Source organism: Canis lupus, chromosome 5, assembly GCF_003254725.2.
Source record: "Canis lupus dingo isolate Sandy chromosome 5, ASM325472v2, whole genome shotgun sequence".
In the NCBI taxonomy this organism is placed as follows: Eukaryota; Metazoa; Chordata; class Mammalia; order Carnivora; family Canidae; genus Canis; species Canis lupus.
In genome coordinates this window covers 21,608,921-21,634,553 of record NC_064247.1, presented here as the reverse complement: position 1 = coordinate 21,634,553, position 25,633 = coordinate 21,608,921, and the positions used below count along the sequence as shown (strand labels likewise).

Here is a 25,633-nt window from a genome sequence, read left to right as displayed (position 1 = left end):
CAAATTTGAAGCCCTGCCCCACCATTTAACAACTCTTTGGCCTTGGGCAAGTTACTAAATGTCACTCTGCCTCTGTTTTAATATCTTAAAATGATAAAAATAGTAGTTCAAGTTCCATTACAGGACCAAGTAAAATGTAATTTATAAGGAGTTCTTAAATTCAGACTTCTGATACATGGTGGGTGCTCAAGAATATTTGTTCTTTTCTCTTTTACCATTTTAGGGTGGCCTGGAAATTGTTCTCGAGCCTCCCAAAAGTCCTGATGCCACTTCCTACTGAATTCAAAATGCTAAGCTAGGCCCCAAAGGAAACAAATGCAATCTTTAGAGAGAAGCTTCTCTGGTCAGGGATTAGCCTCTTGAGCCTGGCACTTAGCCCTCAAATCCCCCACCCTGTGCCCTCCTCCCTTCATATTAGGAATGATGTGCTATCCTGGGACCGAGCTGTGGGTCCCAATCCTGTATGGGATGGAGATTCCAGACCCTGAGGGCTCAGGGCTCATGGTGCCCATCCTGGGCATGGAGACTGATGGGGATTCTGGTGACGCCACACCCCTGGCAGGTTCAATGGAGGATGCTGACGGCAAAGGTAAGTGGAACTGAGGGCCCATGAAAGCCCCAGGGGGATCAGGGATGTGACTTAGCCCTGGGTGAAAAAGCCCTGGAAAGCTCAGGAGGGGTACCCCCTGTCTACTTACTCATGAGCCATGGAATGGAGTCATTCTGACACCTCCACTAAGGCTGCTGAGACCCAAAATAAAGTGCTCAGAAACCACTTTATTTTTTTCCAGAACCACAGGGCCACAAGTCATTTATCCCCCACTGAGAAAATTGAATCCTTTCAAAAACCAGCAGTCCCAAACCTCACCCTCAGGATCTGTGGTCTCCAAGAAGCCCTCCAATTCAGCTCAGAACCCCTCGAAGGGCAAAAGGGGTTCTAAGGGCTCCTTCGGCTCCCTTCCCACCATGTTTACCTCTTTCCATGACCACCCCTTCCTTCTTTCCCTGTCTCTCTCCCACAGGTCTTGTCCCAATCTCAATTGGGGCTCAAGCCATAGACCCCTTGACTGGGGAACCTGGTCCTGTCATCGGTGCCCGGACAGATCCCTGTGTTGGAGTGGTGGTGCCCATTGTCCAAGTACTGGAGGCCCTACCTCGGGGAGTGAGAAACCCTGATCTGGTATGTAGGAGCAGTTTATTCAGTTTATTCTTTTTTCCATTCATCCAGCAGGTGTGTATTGAGTACCCTCTATGTTCCAGGCACTGTGTTAGGTGTTGAGATGCAAAAGAACTAGACAGGGCTCCTGTCCTCAGGAAACTGGTCAGCCATGGGTTCCAATCATGATCATGGTTTATAAGGGTGTTAAGGGAGCCCAGAGGAGGGACATCCAAATCACATGGCAGAGGACTCAAGGAAGGCTTCCCTAAAAGTTTAAGACCTGGCCTGAGTCAGAAGAAGTCAGAAGAGGCCTCAGGGGCCAGCAAAAGGTGGCAAGCATGAGACCACAACTGTTGCAGAAGGGTGAGGGAAGACCAGCGAGGAAGGCAGGAAACAAATCACGTGGTAGATTTGTTCCTGGCTGAGCCCCGGAAATGTGGCTTACCATGAAAGCCATGCAGAGCCACTGAAGGATTCTAAGTAGACATGTGATATGATCAGATATGAATATTTTTAAGACTTTTTAAATTTGGAAAATTTGGCACAATACAAAAAGAAAATAAATTACTCATAATCCTACATTTTTTAACGTATGTAAATGAAGAAGCACAAGGTCCCTCCTCCCATTCCTCTCACCATCAGCAGCCCCCTGCCCAGACACTACTCACCTTGCCCCCAGTCTCCCACCAAATGCAGCCGCTATTAAGGGGTTGGCACACCTCCTTCCAGACATTTTTATGTGTGTGTATATGTATATATAGTCAGCATTCTAGAAAGTTCCTTCTGGCAGCAGTACAGAGGAGAGATGGGAGCTGGGCCAGCCTAGAGCAGGAAGCCCCGTCAGGAGGTTATTGCAATAATTCAGCCCTTGGCAGGTCTCCAGGAAAATGGAAATGACTTAGGGTCCTCCCATACATTCTCAGCCCGGTTCATTTCAGGAACAAAGATGGATGTGTTGTAAAAGATTCTCATTAGGAGCCAAGACATTTTTAATTCTAGCCCCGACTCACAGTTTCACAGATGAGTATGAAGAGGTGATGTGGGGGAGGATGAGAACAATGTCCCACTGCCACATGCCCGCCTGCCCTGGCCTCCCGGGAGGAAGGTGGGAGCAGGGTGCCAGGTGACTCCAGAGCGAGGCCAGGCGTTAGGAGGGAGACAGGGGCTGAGAGCTAGAAGAAGGAGCGTGGTCATTAGTTCTCCACCTACAACCAAGTCAGCTGCCTCACCAAGCTCAGCCGTGGACACCCGAGGCTGAGTGAGGCCCATGTGTGGAGAAGCAGCGCTAGGGACATTCAGGCACATCCCAGGTGGTGAGGAGAAGTGTATGAGTCCCCAGCATGCTGGATGTTGCAGCTGGATACCCTAGAGCAGGAGCGGAGAGCCCGGGAGCAGTACTGGTGCCACCAGGAGCAGGAAGAGGGGCGTCTAGCAGAACAGCTGGGGCACCTGAGCTGGGAGCTCCTCTCCATTCCAGGCGGAGATGCCCGGCAGCAGGTGAGGCCCAGAGGCACCTCCTCACGCATCCACCCACCCCTTTACCCAGACTCCACAGCTTTTTCCTGCAGCGTGGGGCCTTTGTCTCCCCCGCTGGCTGCAAAAATGGAACCCTTCTCAGGACAGACTGAGCCCCAGATTGTTCTGGCTCCAAGCCCTAGACTCGGGCCACCGCTGAGGGTCTCAGGGTAGAGGAGAAGGAGGCAGGGCCCCCGTGAGGCGGTGCAGCCCAGAGCTCCAGCCTCCCTCTCTGAGGCCTTTCTTTTGTGCTTCCTGCCCTGTGCAGCTGAGGGCCGCTGAGGAGGCCCGCGCAGCCCTGGAGTCCTGCTGCCTGCGGGAGTCCCAGAGGAGAGCCAGAGCCCTGAGCATGCAGAGCAGCCCAGAGTGGGGCCTGCTCTCTCAAGGTGGGACAGCAGCCCCTGGGCCCAGGGCCCAGAGCAGAAATCTCCTGAGAGTGGGGACATGTCCAACAGCTGCCCCATGGGGAGTCCCTCCTTCCCTCCCAGGCTCCCCCAGCCAGGCCCTGGCTCTGATCTCACAGCTCCAATAAACTACCCTGTCTTTTCTTCTTCTCCCTGTCCCCAGAGGTGGCTGCTGTCATGTGATTCTTTTCTCTGCCCTTTGCAGCAGACAGAGAGGAGTGGGAGCAGGAGGCACAGATGATGCTAGCCATGCAGAATGTCCTGGAGAGTCTAGGACAGACAGTGGAAAAACTCAGGCAAGCAGTGGGCTGGCTGCGGGGCCAGGAGGAGGAGATGTGGCTACAGAAGAGCAGGAGTCAGAGCCCCCGGATCTGGAACCGTTCTAGCAAGGTGAGGATCAGAGGTTGGTAAGGGGCCCCTTGTGAAATGAGCACATCCTCTTGTGTAAACACATGTGATTCTTCAGGACAATGTGATATTCAGGAATAGGGCGGCCCAAGGAGCAGTGGGTGGGCTGCAAAGGAAGCAGAAGGAGAGAAAGGAGCTTCATTTTCAACTGGGCATTTCATTTCCTGTGCTCTAGGACCACCTAGAGCATCTCACTGATGAGTTTCAGGAGGTGGTAAGGAAGAGACAGAGCTTTCTGGATCAGGCCCTTGGTCACTTGCAGTACCAACGGGAGCTGAGCCGCCTCCACCTCTTGCACACCCAGGTACCGTCCATGCACTTGGCCAAGGAGATCTGCGTGTCTGATTTAGTGGGAGCTTCAGAGAGAAGCTCCCAAAGCAGCCGCGTGGGACAGGCTGGGAACCATGCATGGAACCAAGTTCTGATTATCTTATCCTAGATTGTTGCCTCAGGCTCCCCTGAATGTTTGGAAAATTACCCTGGAGACAGATTCTATGGAATGATCACTACTTCTCTCTGGGACCCAGCTGCTGCCTGCCCGCTGTTGATCCCCTTCCTGAAGAGCCTCACTACAGTGCTGATGGGAGCTCAGGGCCATGCCCCAGGCCTGGAGGCCCAGGGGCCGGGAACAGGTGAGGCTGGTCATTGGCCCAACAGCCCCTTCTGATGCTAATGCTGATGTTTTGATGAGTTCTAATACTACAGTTAGGGTTTCTGGCACTACAAGAGTGTGGCCATGGTAGGTTCTTTAGGAAGAACATAGAGAAACCAACATATTAGTTATATATCTCTGTGTAACTATGTGAAAATCCTGTGGCTTAAAACAACAAACATTTAGGGGTGTCTGGGTGGTTCAGTCGGTTAAGCATTGCCTTCAGCTCCGGTCATGATCCTGAGGTCCTGGGATCAAGCCCAGAGTTGGGCTCCCTGCTCAGTGGGGAGCCTACTTCTCCTTCTGCCTCCACTGCTCTCCCCACTTGTATGCTTGCACATGCGGTCTCTCTCAAGTAAATAAATAAAAGTAAAAGGTTTAAAACTACAACAAACATTTATTATTCCACAGTTTCTGTGAGTCAAGAATCAGGGTACAGCTTAGTTGGAGGCCTGTGGCTCAGGGACTCATACAGACTACATCAAGGTGTCGGGCCAGAGCTGCACTCACCTCAAGATTTCCTGGGGAATCAAAATTCTTTCCTGTGATTGTTGGCCAGAGGCATCAATTCCTTGCCACGTGGACTTCATGGGATAGCCCACAATATGGTAGCTGGCTTCCTTCAGAATAAGCGAGAAGGGGGCGGGGGGAAAGGAGGCCACAGCCTTTTTGTATCCTGATCTCATTACTGGTACCATATTCTGTTCATTAGAAATGAATTACTAGATCCAACCCACATTCAAGGGGAAGGGATAACACAAGGGTGTGGATAAACATGGTGGGATCAATATAAGAAACCATACATATTAGTTATATATTGCTGTGTAACTATGTGAAAATCCTATGGCTCAAAACAACAAACATTTAGGAGTGTCTGGGTGGTTTAGTCGGTTAAACCCCTGGGGGCCATCCTACAAGCCACCTGTCCCATCTGATACTATGTCTGGGTCCTTACTCCAACAACTATCTTCTTCCCCTCTGTTCAGATGCAGATAAAGTTGACACCATGTGGACCTCACTACTCTTTGCTACCCTGAGGAAAGTAGACATCTGGTCCCAAGCCCACAAGAAGGAAGCTGAATTGCAAGGACAGGTGCATCACCAGCTAGGTAACCTCCTGTCCTTGTAATCTCTGTCTGGACCTAGTATCATGGTACCCTGAAGGATTTTGGTGGTGTGACACCCCCCCACCCGGGGCTAGGGATGATAGAATCCTGACCTACCAATTATCCATTTCTCCCCACATCCAACTTAAGATCTCCAAGGGCCTTTTCCGTATAAGGAACAGCAAATAGGACTCAAAGTCTCACTATAATAATAACTTGACCAATTTCAAAGGGGAAATCCTAAAGACCCTCTGCTTTCCCACTAAACACTGAATCTAAACCTTGGGATTTTACCCCTTCTTGGCCATCCGCATGTTACAAGGAATTAATGGAAAAGTGTGAGACACAAAGAGATAGGTAGATGAGACAAAGAATAGGAAGACCTTGACCCAAAAGGGGACTCCAGATCACTTAACTAATACTACCCCTTGACATTAGAAGTCAAAAGAGAAGGTAGCTGGCCTTGCCCTCAAGATTTAGATTTATTTCAATGCACTTACCTCCCAAATGGAAGAAGATTAAAAGGAAATAATGTATGCCTTTCAGTTGACCATGATGCAGGCCACTAGCCAGCACAATTCCATAAACATCCTTGAATTTGACCAGAGGTCAGCCAACTACGGCCCACAGGCCAACTCCAGTCAGCTCTTTTTGTCTTCATGTGGCCCACAAGCTAAGAATAGTTTTATGTTTGTAAATGATTGGGCGGGGGGGGAGTCAAAAGAAGAGTAACATTTTTATGGAGTGCTTTGCGGCATGTCGGTGTGCTATTCTCAGTCTTTGGATGTGTTAGCTCATGTAATCTTTACAACAACCCAGGAAAGTAGATACTTTTACTCATTTTATAGGCAAGGAAACTAAAGCATCTAAATAGGTCAAGTAAGTAGTCAAAAATCATGTTGCTAACAAGGACTTCAGCTGGAATTCAACCCCAGAGCTTGTGCTCTTAACCCGCTGACCCTCATGAAAAATTATTCAGCATGATAAATGCAGCGCTGAGAGGGGGGTGCAGGCTACATATTGTGGTGAGTTGCCCAGAGGACAGATTGCTTTCTTGCAAAGAAACAAGGGAAGGTACTGCAGGATAGTGATACCCTGCATCTACCAAGATGATGGGAACACTGAATATGAACCCCAATTTTGCCTCTCGGCTAGCAAAGCCTAAGTTTTGCTGACCCCAGAACTTGACCAATCTTAGTATTAATTGGACCTCCCTTTGCAGGAAACTAAGAAGATTGTGGGCAGAAATATTGTGGGTTCTCACCACTTCAACTTCCATTGTCTCACAATGGTATTGACTGTATAATATGGAAAGCAATTTTATATGCAATGCCTTGTTTACACCTGGTCACCCAAACTCTAATTCTGTAAGATAGCAAAAGATTATTAACTTACTTTTTTATAGATAAGAGAACTGATGCTTGAAGAGGTTAAGTGTCTTTCCCAGGGTCTCCCAGAACCGGGACCAGAGCTCAGGTCTTCCAGCTGCTAGTTCAGCTTTGTTTCCTATACCGTGCTACCCAAGCTTTTTTTCATTGTCTTATCAAGAATAAAAAGATAATATGAAATATTTATTAAAGACCCAAGGCCTCCTTCTGTGAGAAAGTAAGATTATGATGTTAATCCCGCTAACATATACCAAGTACTCACTGTTTGCCAGACACAGTTCTGAACATATTACCTTTAGTATTCCAAGCAACCCCATAAAATAGAAGAAAATTGATTGCCATCTTTTCCAGACCCTCATTTTTTTTTTTTGTTCTGGTACCTCTAATCCTATTGAATGAGGTTCACTTACTTTTCCATGAAAACAGGCGGGAGCATCTGAGGCACAATGTGTGTGTGTGTGTGTGTGTGTGTTTGTGCGCACGCACACGCGCATAGGGCATGGCTGGATGGATCAATCAAAACAAATAGGTTTTTCCTAAGCTGAATTGTGTTTTTGCTTTTATTAAAAATCATTACCGGACAGAAAAGTTAGTGAAATCGTTACTGTTTTCTCTTGATCTCAAAAGCCCCAAAAAGCTCTTTGCAGGAAGACCCAAAACCTCAGATAATACAGAAGGAAGAGCTTATCACTGTACAACCCACAGACCTTTCTGCCAGGGAGTTTGTGGTTTACCAGTACGGCCTCTCCATCCTGCACCTCCTCACCCCCGAGCTTCGTGTAAGTCTAATTTCTGACCTCTCCGTGGAGCGGTCATTGTGCAGCCAAGAAGGCCAGGGTGACCAGGAAGGAGTCTTTCAGGTGGTGGTTATATGTTAGGATTAAGCAGCTGGAATGGGAATTTACTAGTCTCTCTTTTTAGGGGACTGATAGAAATTATTTTACCAATCTACAGTCTAGTCTCTAAATGATAGTAAGTAGAATCCATTAAGTGCTTTATAAATGCCAGAAAATGTTCTAATAACTTGCATGAATTGACTCATTTAATCTTGACAAAACTCTATGACATAGATGCTATTAATTCTTCTCATTTTTTATTCAAGTATAATTAACATACAGTGTTATATTAGTTTCAAGTGCACAATATAATAATTCAACAATTCTATAAGTTATTCAGTGCTCATTATGATAAGTGTACTCTCAATCCCCTTTACCTGTTTCCTCCATTCCTCCTCCCCCTCTGGCAATTGCCAGTTTGTTCTCTGGATTTTTTGTTTATCTCTTTTTTTCTTTGTTTGATTTGTTTCTTAAATTCCACATATGAGTGAAATTATATGGTATTTTTCTTTCTTTGCCTGACTTATTTCACTTAACATAATACTCTCTAGGTCTTTCCATGTTGTCTCAGATGGCAAGATTTCATTCTTTTTTGTGACTAATATTCCATTATATATCTATATATATGCATACCACATCTCTTCTATCCAGTCATCTGTTGATGGACACTTGGGTTACTTCATTATCTTGGCTATTTTCAACAATGCTACAGTAAACATAAGGGTGCATATGTTTTCTCAAATTATTTTCTTTGGATAAGTATCCAGTAGTAGAATTACAGGACCTGTGATAATTCTATTTTTATTTTCTTGAGGAACCTCCATATTGCTTTCCACGATTACTCATTTGTTTGCATTCCCACCAGTGGTACACAAATATTCCTTTTTCTCCACATCCTTGTCAGCACTTGTTACTTCTTATGTTTTTTCATTTTAGCCATTCTGATAGATGTGGTTTTGATTTGTATTTCCCTGATTAGTGATGTCAAGTATCTTTTCATGTGTTTGCTGGCCATCTGGATGTCTTATTTGGAGAAACATCTATTCATGTCCTCTGTCCATTTTTAATCAGATTATTTGGGGGGTTTTTTGGTGTTGAGTTGTAATGAATTTTTTAATATATTTTGAATATTAATCTCTTATCAAATATGTCATCTGCAAATATCTTATCCCATTCAGTAGGTTGCCTTTTGTTTGCTGATGACTCCTTCACTCACTGTGCAAAAGTGCACAGTTACTCTGTATAGTCCCAATAGTTTGATTTTACTTTTATTTCCCTTGCCCTAGGAGACATACAAGAAAAATGTCTCTGTAGTCAACATCAAAAAAATTACTGCCTATGTTTTCTACTAGGAGTTTTATGGTTTCAGGTTTCACATTTAGATCTTTAGCCCATTTTGAGTTTATTTTTATGTATGGTACAAGAAAGTGGTCTAGTTTCATTCATATACATGTAGTTGTCCAGTTTTCCCAACACCATTTGTTGAAGAGACCATATTTTTTTCCATTGTATATTCTTACCTCTTTTGTCATAGATTACTTGACCATAAAAGCATTGGTTTATTTCTGGGCTCTCTATTCTGTTCCATTTATGTATGTGTCTCTTTTTGTGTCAGTACCATACTATTTTGATTATTATAGCTTTATAGTATATCTTGAAATCTGGAATTGTGGTACTTCTAGCATTGTTTTTCTTTCTCAAGATTGCTTTGGCTATTTGAAGTTTCTTATGGTCCCATTGACATTTTAGAATTATTTGTGTCGCTCTGTGAAAAATACTATTGGTATTTTGACAAGAATTGCATTAAATTTGTAGATTGCTTTGGGTGGTGTGGACATTTTAAAAATAATCGTTCTAATCCATGAGCATGGACTATCTTTCCATTTGTTTGTGTCATCTTCAATTTTCCTTCATCAGTGTTTTTTAGTTTTCAGAGTACAAGTCTTTCACCTTGTTGGTTAAGTTTATCCTAAGTATTTTACTATTTTTGGTACAATTGTAAATGGGACTGTTTTCTTAATTTCTCTTTCTGTTACTTAATTATTAGAAATGCAACACATTTCTGTACATTAATTTTGTATTCTGTGACTTTACTGAATTCATTTATCAGTTCTAGTAGTTTTTTGGTGGTGTCTTTAGGGTTTTCCATATATAGAAACATGACACCTGTAAATAGTTTTACTTCTTCCTTACCAATTGGGATGCCTTTTACTTCTTTTGTCTGGTTGCTGTGGCTAGGATTTCCAGTGCTATGTTGAATAAAAGTGGTGAGAGAAGACATACTTGTCTAGTTCCTGATCTTACAGGAAAAGTTCCCAGTTTTAACACCATTTGATGATGTTAGCTGTGGGTTTTTCCTATATGGCCTTTATTATATTCCCTCTAGCCTACTTTGTTGAGGATTTATCATGAATGAATGTTGTACTTTGCCAAATGCTTTTTCTGCAACTATTGAGATGATCATATAGTTTTTATTCTTTCTTTTGTTAATATGATCTATCATGTTCATAGATTTGTGAATATTGAACCACAGTTGCATCCCTGGAATAAATCCCACTTGATCATGGTGAGTGATTTTTTTTAATGTATCATTGGATTCAGTTTGCGAATATTTTGTTGAGAATTTTTGCATCTATGTTCATCAGAGTATTGGCATATAGTTTTGTAGGGAGGTTTTGTAGTGTCTTTATCTGATATTGGTATCAGGATAATGCTGGCCTCATAGACTGAATTTGGAAGCTTTCCTTTCTCATCTACCTTTTGGAATAGTCTGAGAATAGATATTAACTCTTATTTAAATGTTCGGTAGAATTCACCTGTGAAGCCATCTGGTCTTGGACCTTTGTTGGGAGTTTGTTTTTGTTTTGTTTTTTTTAATTACTGATTCAATTTTATTGCTAGTAATCAGTCTGTCAAAATTTTCTATTTCTTCCTGATTCAGTTTTGGAAAGTTATATGTCTCTAGGAATCTATCCATTTCTTCTGATTGTCCAATTTGTGGGCATATATTTTTTCATAATATCCTTTTATAATCCTTTGTATTTCTGTGATATTGGTGGTTATTTCTCCTTCATTTCTGATTTTATATATTTGAGTCCACTCTCTCTGTCTCTTTCTTCTCTCTCAGTCTGGCTAAAGGTTTATCAATTTTGTTTATCTTTTCAAAGAACCAGCTCCTGGTTTCATTGCTCTGTTCTAATTGATCTTGTTTAGTCCCTATTTCATTTATTTCTATCCTAATATTTATTATTTCCTTATTTCTCCCAGCTTCGAGCTTTGTTTGCTCTTCTTTTACATGTTCCTTTAGTTATAAAGTTAGGTTGTTTACTTGAGATTCTTCTTGCTTCTTGTGGTAGGCCTGTATTTTTTTTAAAGATTATTTACTTATTTATTTATTTATTCATGATAGACACAGAGAGAGAGAGAGAGAGAGGCAGAGACACAGGCAGAGGAAGCAGGCTCCATGTAGGGAGCCTGACCTGGGACTCGATCCCAGGACTCCAGGATCGCGCCCTAGGCCAAAGGCAGGTGCCAAACCACCGGGCCACCCAGAGATCCCCAGGCCTGTATTATTATAATCTTCCCTCTTACAACAGCTTTTGCTGCATCCCAAAGATTTGGGACCATTGTGCTTTCATTTTTATTTGTCTCTATATATTTTTTATTTCTTCTTTGATGTGTTGGTTGACCCATTTATTGTTTAGCAACATGTTATTTAGCTTTTATGATTTAAATTCTAAAATTAAAAAATAACAAAAAACATTCTATACCATTTTATAAGTGATTAATCTACTTTTATTATGTTTCTATTTACGTATGAAATTTTTTCCTTTCCTAATTTTATTACACCTGATTACAGTGTAATAAAGAATTCTTTCCACCTTTTCTTTCCACTTAAAGAATTACCTTTAATGTTTCTCATAAGGCTGGTTTAGTGGTAATGAACTCCTTTTACGTTTGTTTTTCTGGGAAACTCTTTATCTTTCCTTCTATTCTGAATTATAGTCTTACTGGATAGAGTATTCTTCGTTGCAAGTTTTTTCCTTTCAGGGCTTTGAATATATCCCACCACTGCCTTCTGGCCAGCAAAGTTCTGCTGCAAAATCAGTTTATGGCCTTATGAGGTTTCTCTTGTATGTAATTGTTTTCTTTTCTCTCGCTGCTTTTAAAGTTCTGTTTATTACTACTTCTTGCCACTTTAATTATTATATGTCTTCGTGTGAACTTTCCTGGATTGATTTTGTTGGGGGCTCTCTGTGCCTCCTGGATCTGGGTATCTGTTTCCTTCCACAGATTAGGAAAGTTTTCAGCTGTCATTTCTTCTAAGTTTTCTGCCTCCTGTTCATTCTCTTCTCCTTCTGGGATCCATGTAGTGGGAATGTTATTACACGTGATGGTGTCACTGAGATCCTTTAACCTATTCTCATTGTTTATTATTCCTTTAAAAAAATTTCTTGTTCAGCTTGGTTGCTTTCATTACTCTGTCTTCCAGCTCACTGACTATTCTTTTGTATCCTCTAATCTGCTGTTAATTCCCTCCAGTGTATTTTTAATTTCAGCTATTGAGTTCTTCATCTCTGATTAGTTCTTTTTTATACTTTCTATCTCTTTGTTGAAGATCTCACTGAGATCCACTCCTCCTTTCTCAAGTCCAGTAAGTATCTTTATGGACTTTGAATTCTCTATCAGACATGTTGCTTTTCTTCATTTCATTGAGCTCTTTGCTGTGATTTTGTCCTATTCTTTCATTTGGGACATATTCCTCTGTCTCCTCATTTTGTCTAAATCTGTGTTTCTTTCTATGTATTAGGAAGGTCAGCTAAGTCTCCTGCTCTGGAGAGTAGTGGGTGGGTATTAATTAATGCAATCCCTATCAAAATATCACCAGCATTTTTCACAAAGCTAGAACATCTAATCCTAAAATTTTTATGGGCCACAAAAGTCCCCAAATAGCCAGAGAAATCCTGAAAAAGCAAAGCAAAGCTAGAGGCATCATAATTCCAAACTACAAGTTAAATTACAAAGCTGTAGTGATCAAAATAAGTTGGTACTGGCACAAAAATAGGTGCATAGATCAATGGAACAGAAGGGAAATCCCAGAAATAAACCCACAACCATGTGGTCAATTAATCTTTGACAGAGCAGGAAAGAATGTCCAGTGGAAAAAGGACAGCTTCTTCAACAAATGATGTTCAGAAAGCCAGACAACAGCAATGCAAAAGAATGAAACTGAACCACTTCCTTACACCATTCACAAATATAAATTCAAAATGGATGAAATATCCAAATATGAGGTGGGAAACCATCAAAATCCTTGAGGAGAACACAGGCAGCAACCTCTTTGACATCAGCCATACTAACTGAGGCAAGGGAAACAAAAGCAAAAATAAACTATTGGGACTTCATCAAAATAAAAATCTTCTGCACAGTGAAGGAAACAATCAACAAAACTAAAACACAAACTATGGAATAGAAGATATTTGCAAATGACATATCTGATAAAGGATTAGTATCAAAAATATATAAAGAACTTATAAAATTCAACACCCAACAACCAAATAATCCAATTAAATAACAGGCTGAAGACATGAACAGTCATTTCTCCAAAGATGACATCCAGATGGCCAACAGACACATGAAAAATGCTCAACATCACTCATCATAAGGGAAATGCAAATCAAAACCACAATGAGATATCATCTCACACCTGTGAGAATGGCTAAAATTAACAACACAAACAACAGGTGTTGGTGAAGATTTGGAGAAAGGGGAACCCTCATGCTCTGTTGGTGTGAATATAAACTGGTGCAGCCATTCTAGAAAACAGTATGGAGGTTCCTCAATAAGTTAAAGATAGAACTACCTAGGATCTAGCAATTGCACTACTAGGTATTTACCCAAAGGATACCAGAATACTAACTTAAAGAGATACATGCATGCCAATGTTTATACAGCACTACCTACAATAGCCAAATAATGGAAAGAGCCCAAATGTCCATTGACTAATGAATTGATAAAGAAGATGTGGTGTACACACACACACACACACACACACACACACACACAATAGGATATTATTCAGCCATTAAAAAGGTTGAAATCTTGCCATTAGCAGTGATGTGAATGGAGCTAGAGAGTATTATGCTAAGCAAATTAAGTTAGAGAAAAATAAATACCATATGATTTCACTTATATGTGGAATTGGGCAAGCCAAATTGGCAGCCCAAACAAATTGGGCAGCCTGGGTGGCTCAGCATTTCAGTGCCACCTTCAGCCCTGGGCATGATGCTGGAGACCTTGGATCGAGTCCCACGTCAGGCTTCCTGCATTGAGCCTGCTTCTCCCTCTGCCTGTGTCTCTGCCTCTTTCTCTCTCTGTGTCTCTCATGAATAAATAAATAAAATCTTTTTTTTTTTTTTAAGAAACAAAACAAATGAATATAGGGGAAAAAAGAAAGGCAAATCAAGAAACAGACTCTTAACAATGGAGAACAAACTGATGGTTACTGGAGGGGAGGTGGCTGGAGGATGGTGAAATAGGTGATGAGCATTAAGGAAGAGGGCATTTGTGATGAGTACCGGGTGTTTATGTAAGTGATGAATTACTAAATTCTACACCTAAAACTAATACTATACTGTATGTTAACTAACTGAAATTTAAATAAACACTTGGGGAAAAAGGAAGAAAAGAAATTATATCTTACGGAAATATTACTGGGGAAAAAAAGAAAAAGAAAGTAGCAGCCATATGAAGAAGAGTTCCAGTAATGCCCTACAGTACAATGTCCACTGTTCACCAGACCAGGTGCTTCAAGGATGTCTCCTGTGTGTATTGTGTACCCTATATTGTGGCTGAGACATGTTTGCCTTCACTCCAGGCAGCTGTAATGGCCCACTTTTTGTGGGCAGGGTTTGGTCCCTGAGCTGTTAAGAGGCCAGTCTAGGACCGCCTTGGGCAGTTATTTTCCCTGTGTTGTCTCCTGAGAGGCTTTCTTTTGTTGGTGGGGCCTATACCGAGACCAGATGTTTGTCCCCAGTCCCTCTCTTAGGGTTGCAGTGACCTGAACTATGGGCCTGTCTCCTTATACTACCCCTTGTGAGGTTTTTGTTGGTAGGCGGGATCAGCAGTCAGATCAGATGTCTGCTCCAGCCCTTTGCTGGGGCTGCAATCAAACAGATATGTATGGTTAACTCCCCCTCAGGGGTTTGGTTCCTGACCATTTCTCCAGCCCTCCTACCCTTTCCAATGTGACCTCCTCTCTATGATTAACTGTGAAGAATCTGTCCTGCCAGTCTTTGGGTCATTTGGGGGGTTAGTTACTTATGTGGCTATGTATATCAATGGGACGAGATGAGCTTAGGATCCTTTTCCTACTCTGCCATCTTCCCAGGCTCATATATCTATTTTCTTCTCATTTTAAAAGCGATATTGGGGATGCCTGGGCTGCTCAGCAGTTGAGCATTGCCTTCCACTCAGGGCATGATCCTGTGATCCCAGGATCTGAGTCCTGAGTCCTGCATCAGGCTCCCCACAGGGAGCCAACTTCTCCCTCTGCCTCTGTCTCTGCCTCTCTCTCTGTGTCTCTCATGAATAAATAAATAAAATCTTTAAAAAAAAAAAAGTTTCCCTCAAATCACTCCTTTAAAAAAATAAAAATAAATAAAAGCAAGATGGAGTTAACTTACCCAAAATTCCACGACCAAAAGGGTAGAGCGAGGCGAGGACCCAGGCATCGTGCTCGAGAGCCCCCTTGCCTGACTGCCACATTCTATTTAGAAAAGCAATAAATTACTTCTTGTAATTAGCATAAATCTCAACCACATAAATCCTCTTTCCACTTCCCTATAGTGTGTGCTGAATCTCCATATCCTGTTACAATTTAAACTGATGTTCAAATGCATTTACTTGCCATTAATTTGGTTGGTGCTATGTAGCTGAGCCACATGAGAATTTTTTTTAGCAAGACGATGGGTTTTGGTTTTGGTTTTATTTGTTTCTTATTCTTTTCAGGCTCCTGAAATCACCCTGCAGATTGCTTCTTGTCTTCCTGCCATGGAAGCCTCAGACAATGCCTTCCAAGGCTCCTTCTTCTATCAGGTGCTGCAAATTCAGCCCCAGATGAGAGTTTATAAAATTCTAGGATCCAAAGAGATAGAAGCAAAAAGAACAAATGTTATAAAACATCTTTGTCTCTCAAGTCCTGACATACTTTATCTCCCTTGGTAATAAGTCATTTAGTAAGGAATAATAAATGTCACCATGTAAAAGCTTTCTCTAATTAGTGAAATGAATATGTCCCTGCTTGTGCCCAGAGAATCATAATGGCTTTGTGCCCATTAATGAATCTCTGTCATCAAAGTCGATGGTTCCAGACTGGTGTTTCCCATAAGAATCATGGTTCCAGCTTCGGCAAATCCTGTAGTCAGCATCTTTCTACAGAAAGGGATTGGCATTGTTCCTGTTCCTCCAGTCCCTCAAATGTGTAGGACTGACAGTGCCTTGGTGGTAGCCTGAAGCCAGTGTATACAGACCTTAAATGCTGTCAGCAGTTCATTGGTAAACAGTGATTTGAGATGGGCACTGCCAACCAATGCTAGAGGACTAAGAAATGGTTCACACTTGACTAGTTGGTTGTTAGGGGTTAATAAGACCAAGAATTACTCGTACATTGTACCCTCCAGGTTTTCTTTCACTTAATCATCAAAGCAATCTATTAAGTAGATTTAAATTCATTAAGTCTATTAATTTCATCCCATTTTAATGTTGGGAAAGCTAACTCAGGACACATTGAGTACTGTGTGTCAGGCACTTGGCCATGCGCCTTACACACATTATGTCATTTATAGCTTATAACAACCCAACCCTAGAGGGTGGGTGCTCTTGCACCCATTTTACGAATTAGGAGATGGAGGCCTATTGAAGCCAACTGACTTTCCCAAGATCACAGTATTAGCAAGAGCTTAAACTCAAGTTCAGGTGTATTTAAACACCAAACTCGTTTTTTAGTCACCATTCTGTGCTGCCACCCAGAGCTCATTCCAGGGACAGATCTCAGAGTCTGTGACTCCAAATCCTTAATGCTTTTCCATACCAACCTATTGCCTGAACAAGGGAGTTATTTCAAATCAATTAGACAAGATAGGATGGGGACACCTGAGTGGTTCAGTGGTTCAGTATCTGCCTTCGGCTCAGGGCATGATCCCGGGGTCTGAGAGGGTGTTCCACATTGCACTCCTTGCGGGAGCCTGTTTCTCCCTCTGCTTATGTCTCTGCCTCTCTTTCTGTGTGTCTGTCATGAATAAAGGCGTGAAAGATAAAGTCAGAGAGCCTTATAAGGCACCAATTCTCAAACTGTGGTTCATGGACCTCGTGGGTCAACCACCTGGGGAGCGTGATAGGAAGTTTTACCAGGGTTTTCCCTAAAACAAGGATAAAATCACTCCCTTGTGATTCTTATCCACAGATAGAGTTTGAGAACCACTGCTGAAGGAAACAGTGATTGGAGGACATTGATTTAAAAAACAGAGATGCCGGAGAAACCTCACTCTGAATTTCTAATAGTTTATTTTCTGTACCATGGGGTTAACAAAAAATGGGGAACGTGATTTATTCAGGGAGCTGAACTGAAGCGATAGTTTTCCCCTCTACCTCTGAATCTTTCCTTCAGTAAATTTCCATTAACCCCAGGGAGACTCTGACTTTATGATTCCAAAAGTTATTTTAGACCATATAAAGTGAGGAAAAGAAAGAGGTAGTGGAAACATTCCCTGAGGTTGACATTTCTGTGTTTGGGTATCTCCTTTACTCAGAGAGCTGAAAACACACTGTTTGTTGGGAGAGAGTCTTTGGCATCTGTGGGAAGTTTCATTCTGCTGCTGATCCACTGCCTGGCCCACGTGGCCACCAAGGACTTCCACCAGGACTCAAACCCTGCCTTTCTGAGGTCATTTTACAAGGTACTTATAAAATGCACAGGGCCTTTTGCTTCTCCCCCAGAATAATAAATTCTTTAAGCTGTGCAACATTTCAAAGCTACTTAGGTCCCATTGTTGGCCTCTGGTTCCTACTACCTGGCCAGGAAGAAGTTTTCCTGATCAAATTTCCCGTGGCAGCATATAACAAAATGCATGCAGCACTCTGTAGGAATTCAGAGAGAAGTGGTCTTCCTACGAGAATGGCCTCATGGCTTTCTGTGGTTACTTCCTTGACGCTACATGAGCCTCACCAGAATGGTGAGTGACAGTCCTCACCCATGGTCAGGGCAAGTGAAGATGATCAGCATCAAGCCCCATTTTTCTTTGAGGTACTATTTTGAAGTTGTACTAGCAGTTGTGTAGGATGGAACTGACGCGGCCCCCTTGCCTTTTCCTTGACCAGGCCTTGCAGTCTTATATCAGGGAAGCATTTGCTACCACACTGCGAATGTCAGCAATTTCCTGGGATGGTAAGCTTGACCAAAGCATAAGCGCTGCTTTGCTGGGAGAGCAGCCCATCTCTGAAGGAGGAAGGGATCTTCTCTCTAAACTCCTTGAGAGGAAGTGTGAGTCTCACTTGGAACCAGAGTCATCAGAAGAGGTAACTAACTTTAACTGGTACGGCACATGTCAGTTCAAAATTGACTTCTTCCTAGAGTAAATGTCTGGGTCTGCCATATTCAGATATTTCTGGCCTCCCCAGGTGACCCACTGCCTTGACACTCAGCCTGCTTCTCAAACCACCTCTGATGAGATATTTTTTTAATCCTGTATTCTACAAGGCAGACCGAGTGTATTGGTTCTTTGAGTTACAAGGATTGCAAACGTGGTTCCGTGGTTTGTTAACTCGTGACCTGCTAACATATTATCAATTTACAGAATTCCATCTATAAAACTCACGGTGACTCAGTGACTAAATTTAGATGCCAAGTTGGTAGCCTATTTACTGAGCTGCAGTGTGCTGTTTTCTGTGCAGGTCTGACAATGATATTCTTAATATTATGCTATTTAACGCACTTTTTAAAAAATATTTTTATTTATTTATTCATGAGAGACACAGAGAGAGGCAGAGACACCAGCAGAGGGAAAAGCAGGCTCCCTACGGGGGAGCCCCATGCGGGACTTGATCCCATGACCTCAGGGTCATGACCTGACCCGAAGGCATGCTGAGCCACTGAGCCACCCAGGTGCCCCCGATTTAAAGCACTTTTACAAGAATACTATCATCCAGCTTTTTAACTATTAAAAATATCTGTGATCTTAAAATTGTCATCCTCCATTAAAGAGCAAGTCATTCTTGAGTTATAAACAAGAGCATCTTTTCTCTAAACATTTATATAAAACTATAAATTTCAAAGCACTTTTATGTATATATTGTCTCATTTGATCCAGCCAGCAATCCTGCAGTAGAGAGCATACTTTTTTTTTTTTTGGTAGCATACATATTTTTAGTCACATTTTGTATTTAAAAAAAGAATAAGCTATTGCCCCCAAATTATGAAGCTATTTGTAGTGGCAGATCTGAGATCAGATTCTAGATCTCCTAACTCCTCAGTGTATTTCCATAAACACCTGTCTCTGATCAGGTCTCCATTAGTTACCAAGTCAGAGATTTATTGTGTGGTCATTGGGGGTGAACATCCAGACACCAGATTCAGTCACACTTCAGCCCTCACAGACCCCAGAAAATGCTCAGGTCTCTCTCCTGATCCGACAGCAGCATCGGACATATCTGCTCACTTTCTCCTCCTCAGTACAGTCTGTATTTGGGCCCCAGGATACCAGAGTCCTCTGGCTTTCCCCCACCTGTGTGGCTGTTCCTTCTCAGTCTCCCTTGCTGATCCTGCTTTTTCTCCCTGGCCTCTTCATGTTGGAGGGCCAGGGTCCAGTCTTGTCTTCTTCTCTTCTCTGTCTATATTCGCTCCCCTTGGGGATTTCATCCCATCTTCTAGCTAAAACCCTATCTGTTGGTCAAGGACTCTCAAATTTTATCTCCAGCCCCACCCAACTCTCTAACTGAACTCATGAACTCAACTGCTTAACTAGCCACCTCCACCTGCAGGTCTAAGAAGCATCTCAAACTCAACATACCCACACCCATCTTCTATCCAAACCTCTTCTATGTGAAACCTTCCCTATCTCAGTTAATGGCAACTATATTCTTCTGGTTTCTCAAGCCAAAGTTTTCCTTGAAACCTCTCTGTTGCAAACACCTCATAACCAATCCATCAGGAAATCCTGTTGCTCTACTTTCAGAGTATATCCATAATGTGACCACGTCTCATTGCCTACAGTGCTACCAGCCTGGTGTGAGCGCATGTCATCTCACCTGGGTTACTGTAATACTTACTAACTGGCCCCCCTATTCCAACCTCACCTCTCCTCAGTCTATTCTTCCTTCCTGGTCTATTCTAGGCGCATTGGTCAGAGTGATCCTTTTCAAGTGAAAATGGATCTGTTCAAAATCCTGCTGGGGCTCCTCATTTCACTTAGAGTCAAAGCTAAGGAAGTCAAGTCCCCTTGTCTCCCTCACCTGCCACTCTTCCCCTTGGTCACTCATCTCCAACCATGCTTTCCTCTTTGCTGTTCTTCAGACACACCAAGTGTGCACTCCCCTCTGCCTGCAATGGCAGGGGTTCTCAACCAGGAGTCATTTTACCCCCCACAGGACATTTTCCATGGTCCTGCTCCAAGTAAGGGGCTATTACTGTCAACTAGTGATAGAAGCCAGGGATGCCACTAAACAGCCCACATGCATAGGACAAAAATCTTAGCCACCCCAGAATGTCAGTAGTGCTGAGGTTGAGAAACCTGGTCTAAGGAGTTAGAGCATGTCTAACTCCCCTACCTCCTCCATGTTCCTGTTCTAGTGCCACCTCCTCCCTGAGGCCTGCTTCCACTAGCCCATCTCCATTTGCAACCCTCTACTCTCCTGCGTTTCAGCTTTTCCTTACCCTGCTCTGCTTTTCTCTCTCCTGTATCACTTCCTAATGTACTACACAATTTTCCTACTTAGGCTTATTTATTACTTCTCTTCCATGAGGGCAGAGATGTTTGTCTGTTTTGTTTCCTGATAAAGCCCCCCTGCCAGGCTCATAAGTAGGCTTTCAAGTGTATTTACCATATAAACGAATGGGTTTGTATGGACCCTTGATGCCATATACTGAAATATTCCAGTCTACCAGAGGTAAACACAAGGCAGGTCATGGCAGATATTATTACGTACTTGCCATGTGCCAGCTGCTCTGCTGAGAGTTTTATGTGCATCATCTTGTTTAATCTTCCCCATGCCCTTATAAGGTAGTTACTACTTTTATTCCTAACTTACAGATGAGAAAACCAAGGCTTACAAGTGTTAAAAACTTGCCCAAGACAGAGGTAGTTGTGGAGTTTGGATGCTAGTCCTCTATCAGCCACCATCTATGCAGAGGTCTCACTTTTATTTTAAAGGCAGAATTGTATGTACTATGCTCTGGTCCAGTCTGGCTAAGAAGATTCAGGAATACTTAAAAGAAATGGGAGCAAAGGTATTAACTCTATCCTCCACGCTCTCCACAGTATATTAAGAGAAACATGGATCTTCTCCTCTTCACCAATATGGAACATTTTCTAAAAACCCTCCTCACTGCAGAACAACAGATCCCAAGAAAACCAAGAGATAAGCATGAGGACCAAGAGAAGGTGAGATGCCCTTACAATCTATACGGCATTAAGATTTTACTTTGCTCTGCACCTTGAAACATTTTATTGTGTGTTTGTAGCCACATTTGTAATTGAACATGTCAGCAGAACAAAGGACTGGAAATTAATGGTGGTAAGAAAAGCACATCATCAGTCACTGTATTTAAGAGTTCTCCCAGTACAGGAGACGGTAGATCTTAGATCTCAGAGTTACCTTCGGGGTAGGTAAAGCATTAACCCCAGAAAGCAGGAACTGAGACTCAGACTTGCTCCCATTCACCCAGCTGGAAGAGGGCAAGAAGAAGTAACTAGAACTGGGTCCCCTTGCCTTCTCATCCAGGGTTTCTTTTGTTATGGTACCTGCTGCTATTGTATAAAAGGTTGTTCGTTTTTTATCATTAGCATGTAAAATGTTATATCTTTAGCAGTGCCTGGCTGGTTCAGTTGGTAGAGCATGTGACGCTTGATCTCAGGGTTAGGATTTAAGCCTCACTTTGAGCATGGAGCCTATTTAAAAAAAAAAAAAAAAAAAAAAGTATCTTTAAAAACCAACAAATATTTTGGTTCCAAATGACCAACACTAATATTTTGTAAGGTATATGGGTAAATTAGCAAAGAGAAAACCCCCAAATACCTTCATTTTTCTCTTGCAGAGTGGTGACCTTACATGTCAAGATCAAGATCAAAAACTAGCAACCTGGAGAAATAACAACATTGACTTCAGCCCTGGACCCCAGTCCACTTTATGAAAAGTTATCATCCATGTGAAAATCACCTTTAAAACTTCATTAAAATATAACACATCTTTTAAAAGTGCACATATCATAAAATGCACTCCTCATGAGTTGTCCAAAGTGAACATTTCCATGTAACCAACATCAAGAAAGACAACCTCACCAGCTTCCCAGAAGCCCCTTATGTCCCCTCCATCCAGGCATCTGTCCCCCAAGAATAACTACTATCTTGACTTCAGACATCATAAACTGTTTTTGTTCGTGAATTTCACATACATAGAAATCATAAATTATGTATTACTTGTTTATTTATTTTGCTCAGAATCATGTTTGTGAGGTGCATCCATATTGTTGCATGTGGTTATAGTTTGTGGATTCCCTTTGCTATAAAACATTCCGTTGTATGGATATATCAACATTTATTCTTTCCACCACTAATGTGCCTGTGGGTATTTTCCAGTTTGGGGTTACTACAAATAGCCTTATGCACCTTTCTGTGGCTGTACCAAATCAGGTATTACTTAGAACTGGAAATCTTGGGTCCTAAGGGGTAAATATTTCCCACTTTAACAGATACTACCAACCAGAATTCCCAAGTGATTGTCTGAGTATATACAAGTGGGTAAGTGTTCTGGTGGCTCTCCATTTTTATCATAACTTAGTATGTTCCATCTTTTTTATTTTATGTACTCTTCTGGGTACATGGTTTTAACTTGCACTCTCCTAATGGCCCTTGAAGGTACCCAGCCTTCCTATGTGTATACACCATATGAATGCCTTCTCTTGAGAAGTGCCAGTCAAGTATTTTGCTCATTTTTCATTGGCTTCTCTATATAATTGATTTGTAGGAATTCTTTTTTCTGCAATTATTTTTCCTCATTCTGTGGATTGTCTTTTTATGAAAAGAACAACATATAATGTTTCTTTTTCTGCTTTATTTTTAGGTCTAGGGTGATTTCATTTCAGTCTGCATGTTTAAAAGATGTTAAATTTGGAAATACGATATCTAATAAAGTTGATAAGAGAATTTTGTAGTACCTATAATATTGATGTATAAATCACATAAATGTATACTATATTCTTGGGGGTGGATATATAACGTAACAGGGGTTAATATTTGGTACAGAGGATAACATGATTTAAGGTGACTAAAAAATCATTAGACCACATATTTTATTAAAATATTCATTATTTAGAGATACTGACAACCTCTTTCTAGAAATGTAAATTTGTATATATTGTCATTTATCAGGCTGATTAACTTTTTTTTTTTTTTAAGATTTTATTTATTTATGCATGATAGTCACACAGAGAGAGAGAGGCAGAGACACAGGCAGAGGGAGAAGCAGGCTCCATGCAGGGAGCCAGACATGGGACTCCATCCAGGGTCTCCAGGATCACGCCCCGGGCCAAAGGCAGGCACCAAACCGCTGCGCCACCGGGATCCCTCAGGCTGATTAACTTATCTGAAATTGTCTGTTACTGAGTTACACAAAGTAGATATATTTGCACAATATTTGGTGATCTAGAATGAGAATTTAGAGATCTGGCAACAAGATACAAGCCATGTGGCCTACACAGAATTCACTGCAGAAGTTCTGGTTGGAACACCTCAGAGAGATGAGGTGACTTTCAGTCATCTGAAACAAGTTTGAGTGTTTGATCAGGAGAGAGACACCTATCCTATGAATTCAGTGGAAGCCAAAATATTATTATTATTATTATTATTTTTTTTTTTTATGATAGGCACACAGTGAGAGAGAAAGAGAGAGGCAGAGACACAGGCAGAGGGAGAAGCAGGCTCCATGCACCGGGAGCCCGACATGGGACTCGATCCCGGATATCCAGGACCGCGCCCTGGGCCAAAGGCAGGCGCCAAACCGCTGCGCCACCCAGGGATCCCCAAAATATTATTTTCAAATACAAACTTCAAATCAAAAGCCAACTCAAAAGACAAATCCAATGCCAGCAATTCAAGCTACTTCTCACATGGATAATTCTCTTCATTATACTCCAAGATGAGTAGCAGAAGGGATTCTTTTTACATAACAATTGTTTTTGAGTCTTTCAAGCAAAGCAACAAAGACAGGCTAGTCAAGAGAACTTGACAAACATTATGTGTGTGGATGATGAATGATAACTAATTAGCAAATTCAGCATCCACCTCATATTCAAAAGTTTTGGCACTATACATCTTTTGTTGTAATGATGAAATGTCCATACATGCCTGAGGATTTCACTCTAAATCCATCCAAAATACTAATTTTCAATTACTTTAGGGAAAATAAATTACAACTAAAAACATTAGACAACTGTGAGACAAAAAGATTGATGATTCAGGCTTAACAAAGAGTTTTAAATCCAGCCATGAGGAGATCTGTTATAATTCACTACACCACCATCTTACACAAACACTGCATCCTCATTTCTTTGCTGCTAGAGGTTGGTCACTCAGTCATCTTAAATAATGGCTCAGTTTTACAAACAAACAAACAAAAAGACTCAGTTTAAAACACCAGCCATCAGACAAAGTAAGTACCAAATTTGTCAACCTTAAAACTGTTTCACTAGTTACTAGCTCGATTAAAATTCTCTGCTGCCTTCCTAGCACAGATGCTAATAAAATGCAGTCCCCCTAAGGATGGACTGTGATACACCTGTTCTCCGGTCTCTTCATAAACAAAACACATCCCCCAAATCAGAGTAACTTCATAAGATTAAAGACTTCACCAGTACTTTGAGAAGAAAGTAATACTTAGCTATGATAAAAACTGAATATGTCTCCTCAAGAACTTTAGCTATCCACATAAATTATGAGATGCATTTCCCAAAAAAGCAGAGGGAAGATTAACTAAGCCATATACACAAGACTGTTTAGAGTCATTAGGCCAAGAGTCCAGGGCCTCAGAGAGTGGCAAAGAAAAAATCATGCAGAACTTAAAGATCTTTCTTCTGTATTCCTCATTCTTGGCTGAGGGAGGCACCTGCCAAAACATGATCCTATTAGCTCCTTGGCTGACTTCTTGAGCCTTCCTTCTGATTCCATTATTAATATACCAACAGTGCAGGCTTTGGGTAAGCACATGCTTTTTAATGGAAATGCCACAGATTACAAGGCAGGGATCATGATCTCTTTCAGGCTGTATTTTGTGCAATTATTGCTGTTTCTGTTTAGAAGTGTTCAGCTTCTAGTTATCTTCAAGGAATTAACTTATGTATACACACACACACATACACAGCCCACTTGTCAGAAAAAGGATAAGGAAACTTCAGTAGATAGAAAAGCCATATTTTACCAACTATTCACAAAAAGAGCCCTTTCCAAAAAAACATAATACTTAAGTGTTTTAAGAATTATTTTTTTTTAATTTCAAAAGTGCTACACAGTTTTTTCTTCCAGGCAAATGGAGTAGACATACCTTTCCCTACTCCTTCCACCAAGTAGAAATAAAATTCTTGGACATTATGTGTAAAAATAAGAAGACTCTGAAAGGCATAACTAAGAAAATAGACCAGCCAAGAACCTCAAAACCTGAGGCAGGAAGTGATGATAAACTCCACAGATTCTCTTATTCCCTCACGTATTCCTGATGTGGAAACGAAAAAAACAGCAATCCATAAACACAAATGGGCACAGAACCAAAAAGCTCCCCCAAAGCATGATCTCTCTAGCCAAAGGACTAAGAAAAAGGAACAGCATAGGGGGAGCTGGGTGGTTCCGTCAGTTAAGCAACCAACTTTTGATTTTTTTTTTTTTTTTTTTTTTGGGTACCAAA

General features: G+C 41.7%; 2 protein-coding genes and 1 long non-coding RNA gene across 4 annotated transcripts in view; 1 reads left to right on the top strand and 2 right to left on the bottom strand.

Moving 5' to 3' along the window:
* Positions 1-1,823: 1,823 nt before the first annotated feature.
* On the bottom strand, positions 1,824-15,345 carry LOC112671362 (uncharacterized). Its single transcript, XR_004815903.2, has 4 exons — positions 15,154-15,345; positions 6,640-6,783; positions 4,649-4,758; positions 1,824-3,592 (listed from the first exon to the last, which is right to left on the bottom strand). It is a non-coding gene; the product is annotated as an uncharacterized LOC112671362 (long non-coding RNA).
* Positions 3,181-22,802, top strand: LOC125755028 (uncharacterized). 2 transcript variants are annotated; one of them, XM_049109471.1, is made up of 10 exons: positions 3,266-3,468; positions 3,662-3,790; positions 3,926-4,118; positions 5,125-5,247; positions 7,260-7,411; positions 15,479-15,565; positions 17,278-17,424; positions 17,846-18,043; positions 21,001-21,123; positions 21,777-22,802. In XM_049109471.1, exons 1-10 carry the CDS (start codon positions 3,316-3,318, stop codon positions 21,870-21,872), a joined length of 1,401 nt encoding a protein of 466 aa, XP_048965428.1. In that variant the 5' UTR covers positions 3,266-3,315; the 3' UTR covers positions 21,873-22,802. The 2 variants fall into 2 exon arrangements, with proteins under 2 accessions (XP_048965429.1, XP_048965428.1); XM_049109472.1 differs by lacking the exons at positions 17,278-17,424; positions 17,846-18,043 and having other exon boundaries at positions 3,181-3,468.
* The window catches only part of BTG4 (BTG anti-proliferation factor 4), a 33,998-nt gene continuing 23,827 nt past the window's right edge, over positions 15,463-25,633 (bottom strand). Inside the window, exon 6 of the mRNA XM_035716515.2 lies at positions 15,463-15,604. Coding sequence (XP_035572408.1) covers positions 15,595-15,604 — 10 coding nt within the window. The 3' untranslated portion in view covers positions 15,463-15,594. The remainder of the gene's footprint in view (positions 15,605-25,633) is intronic.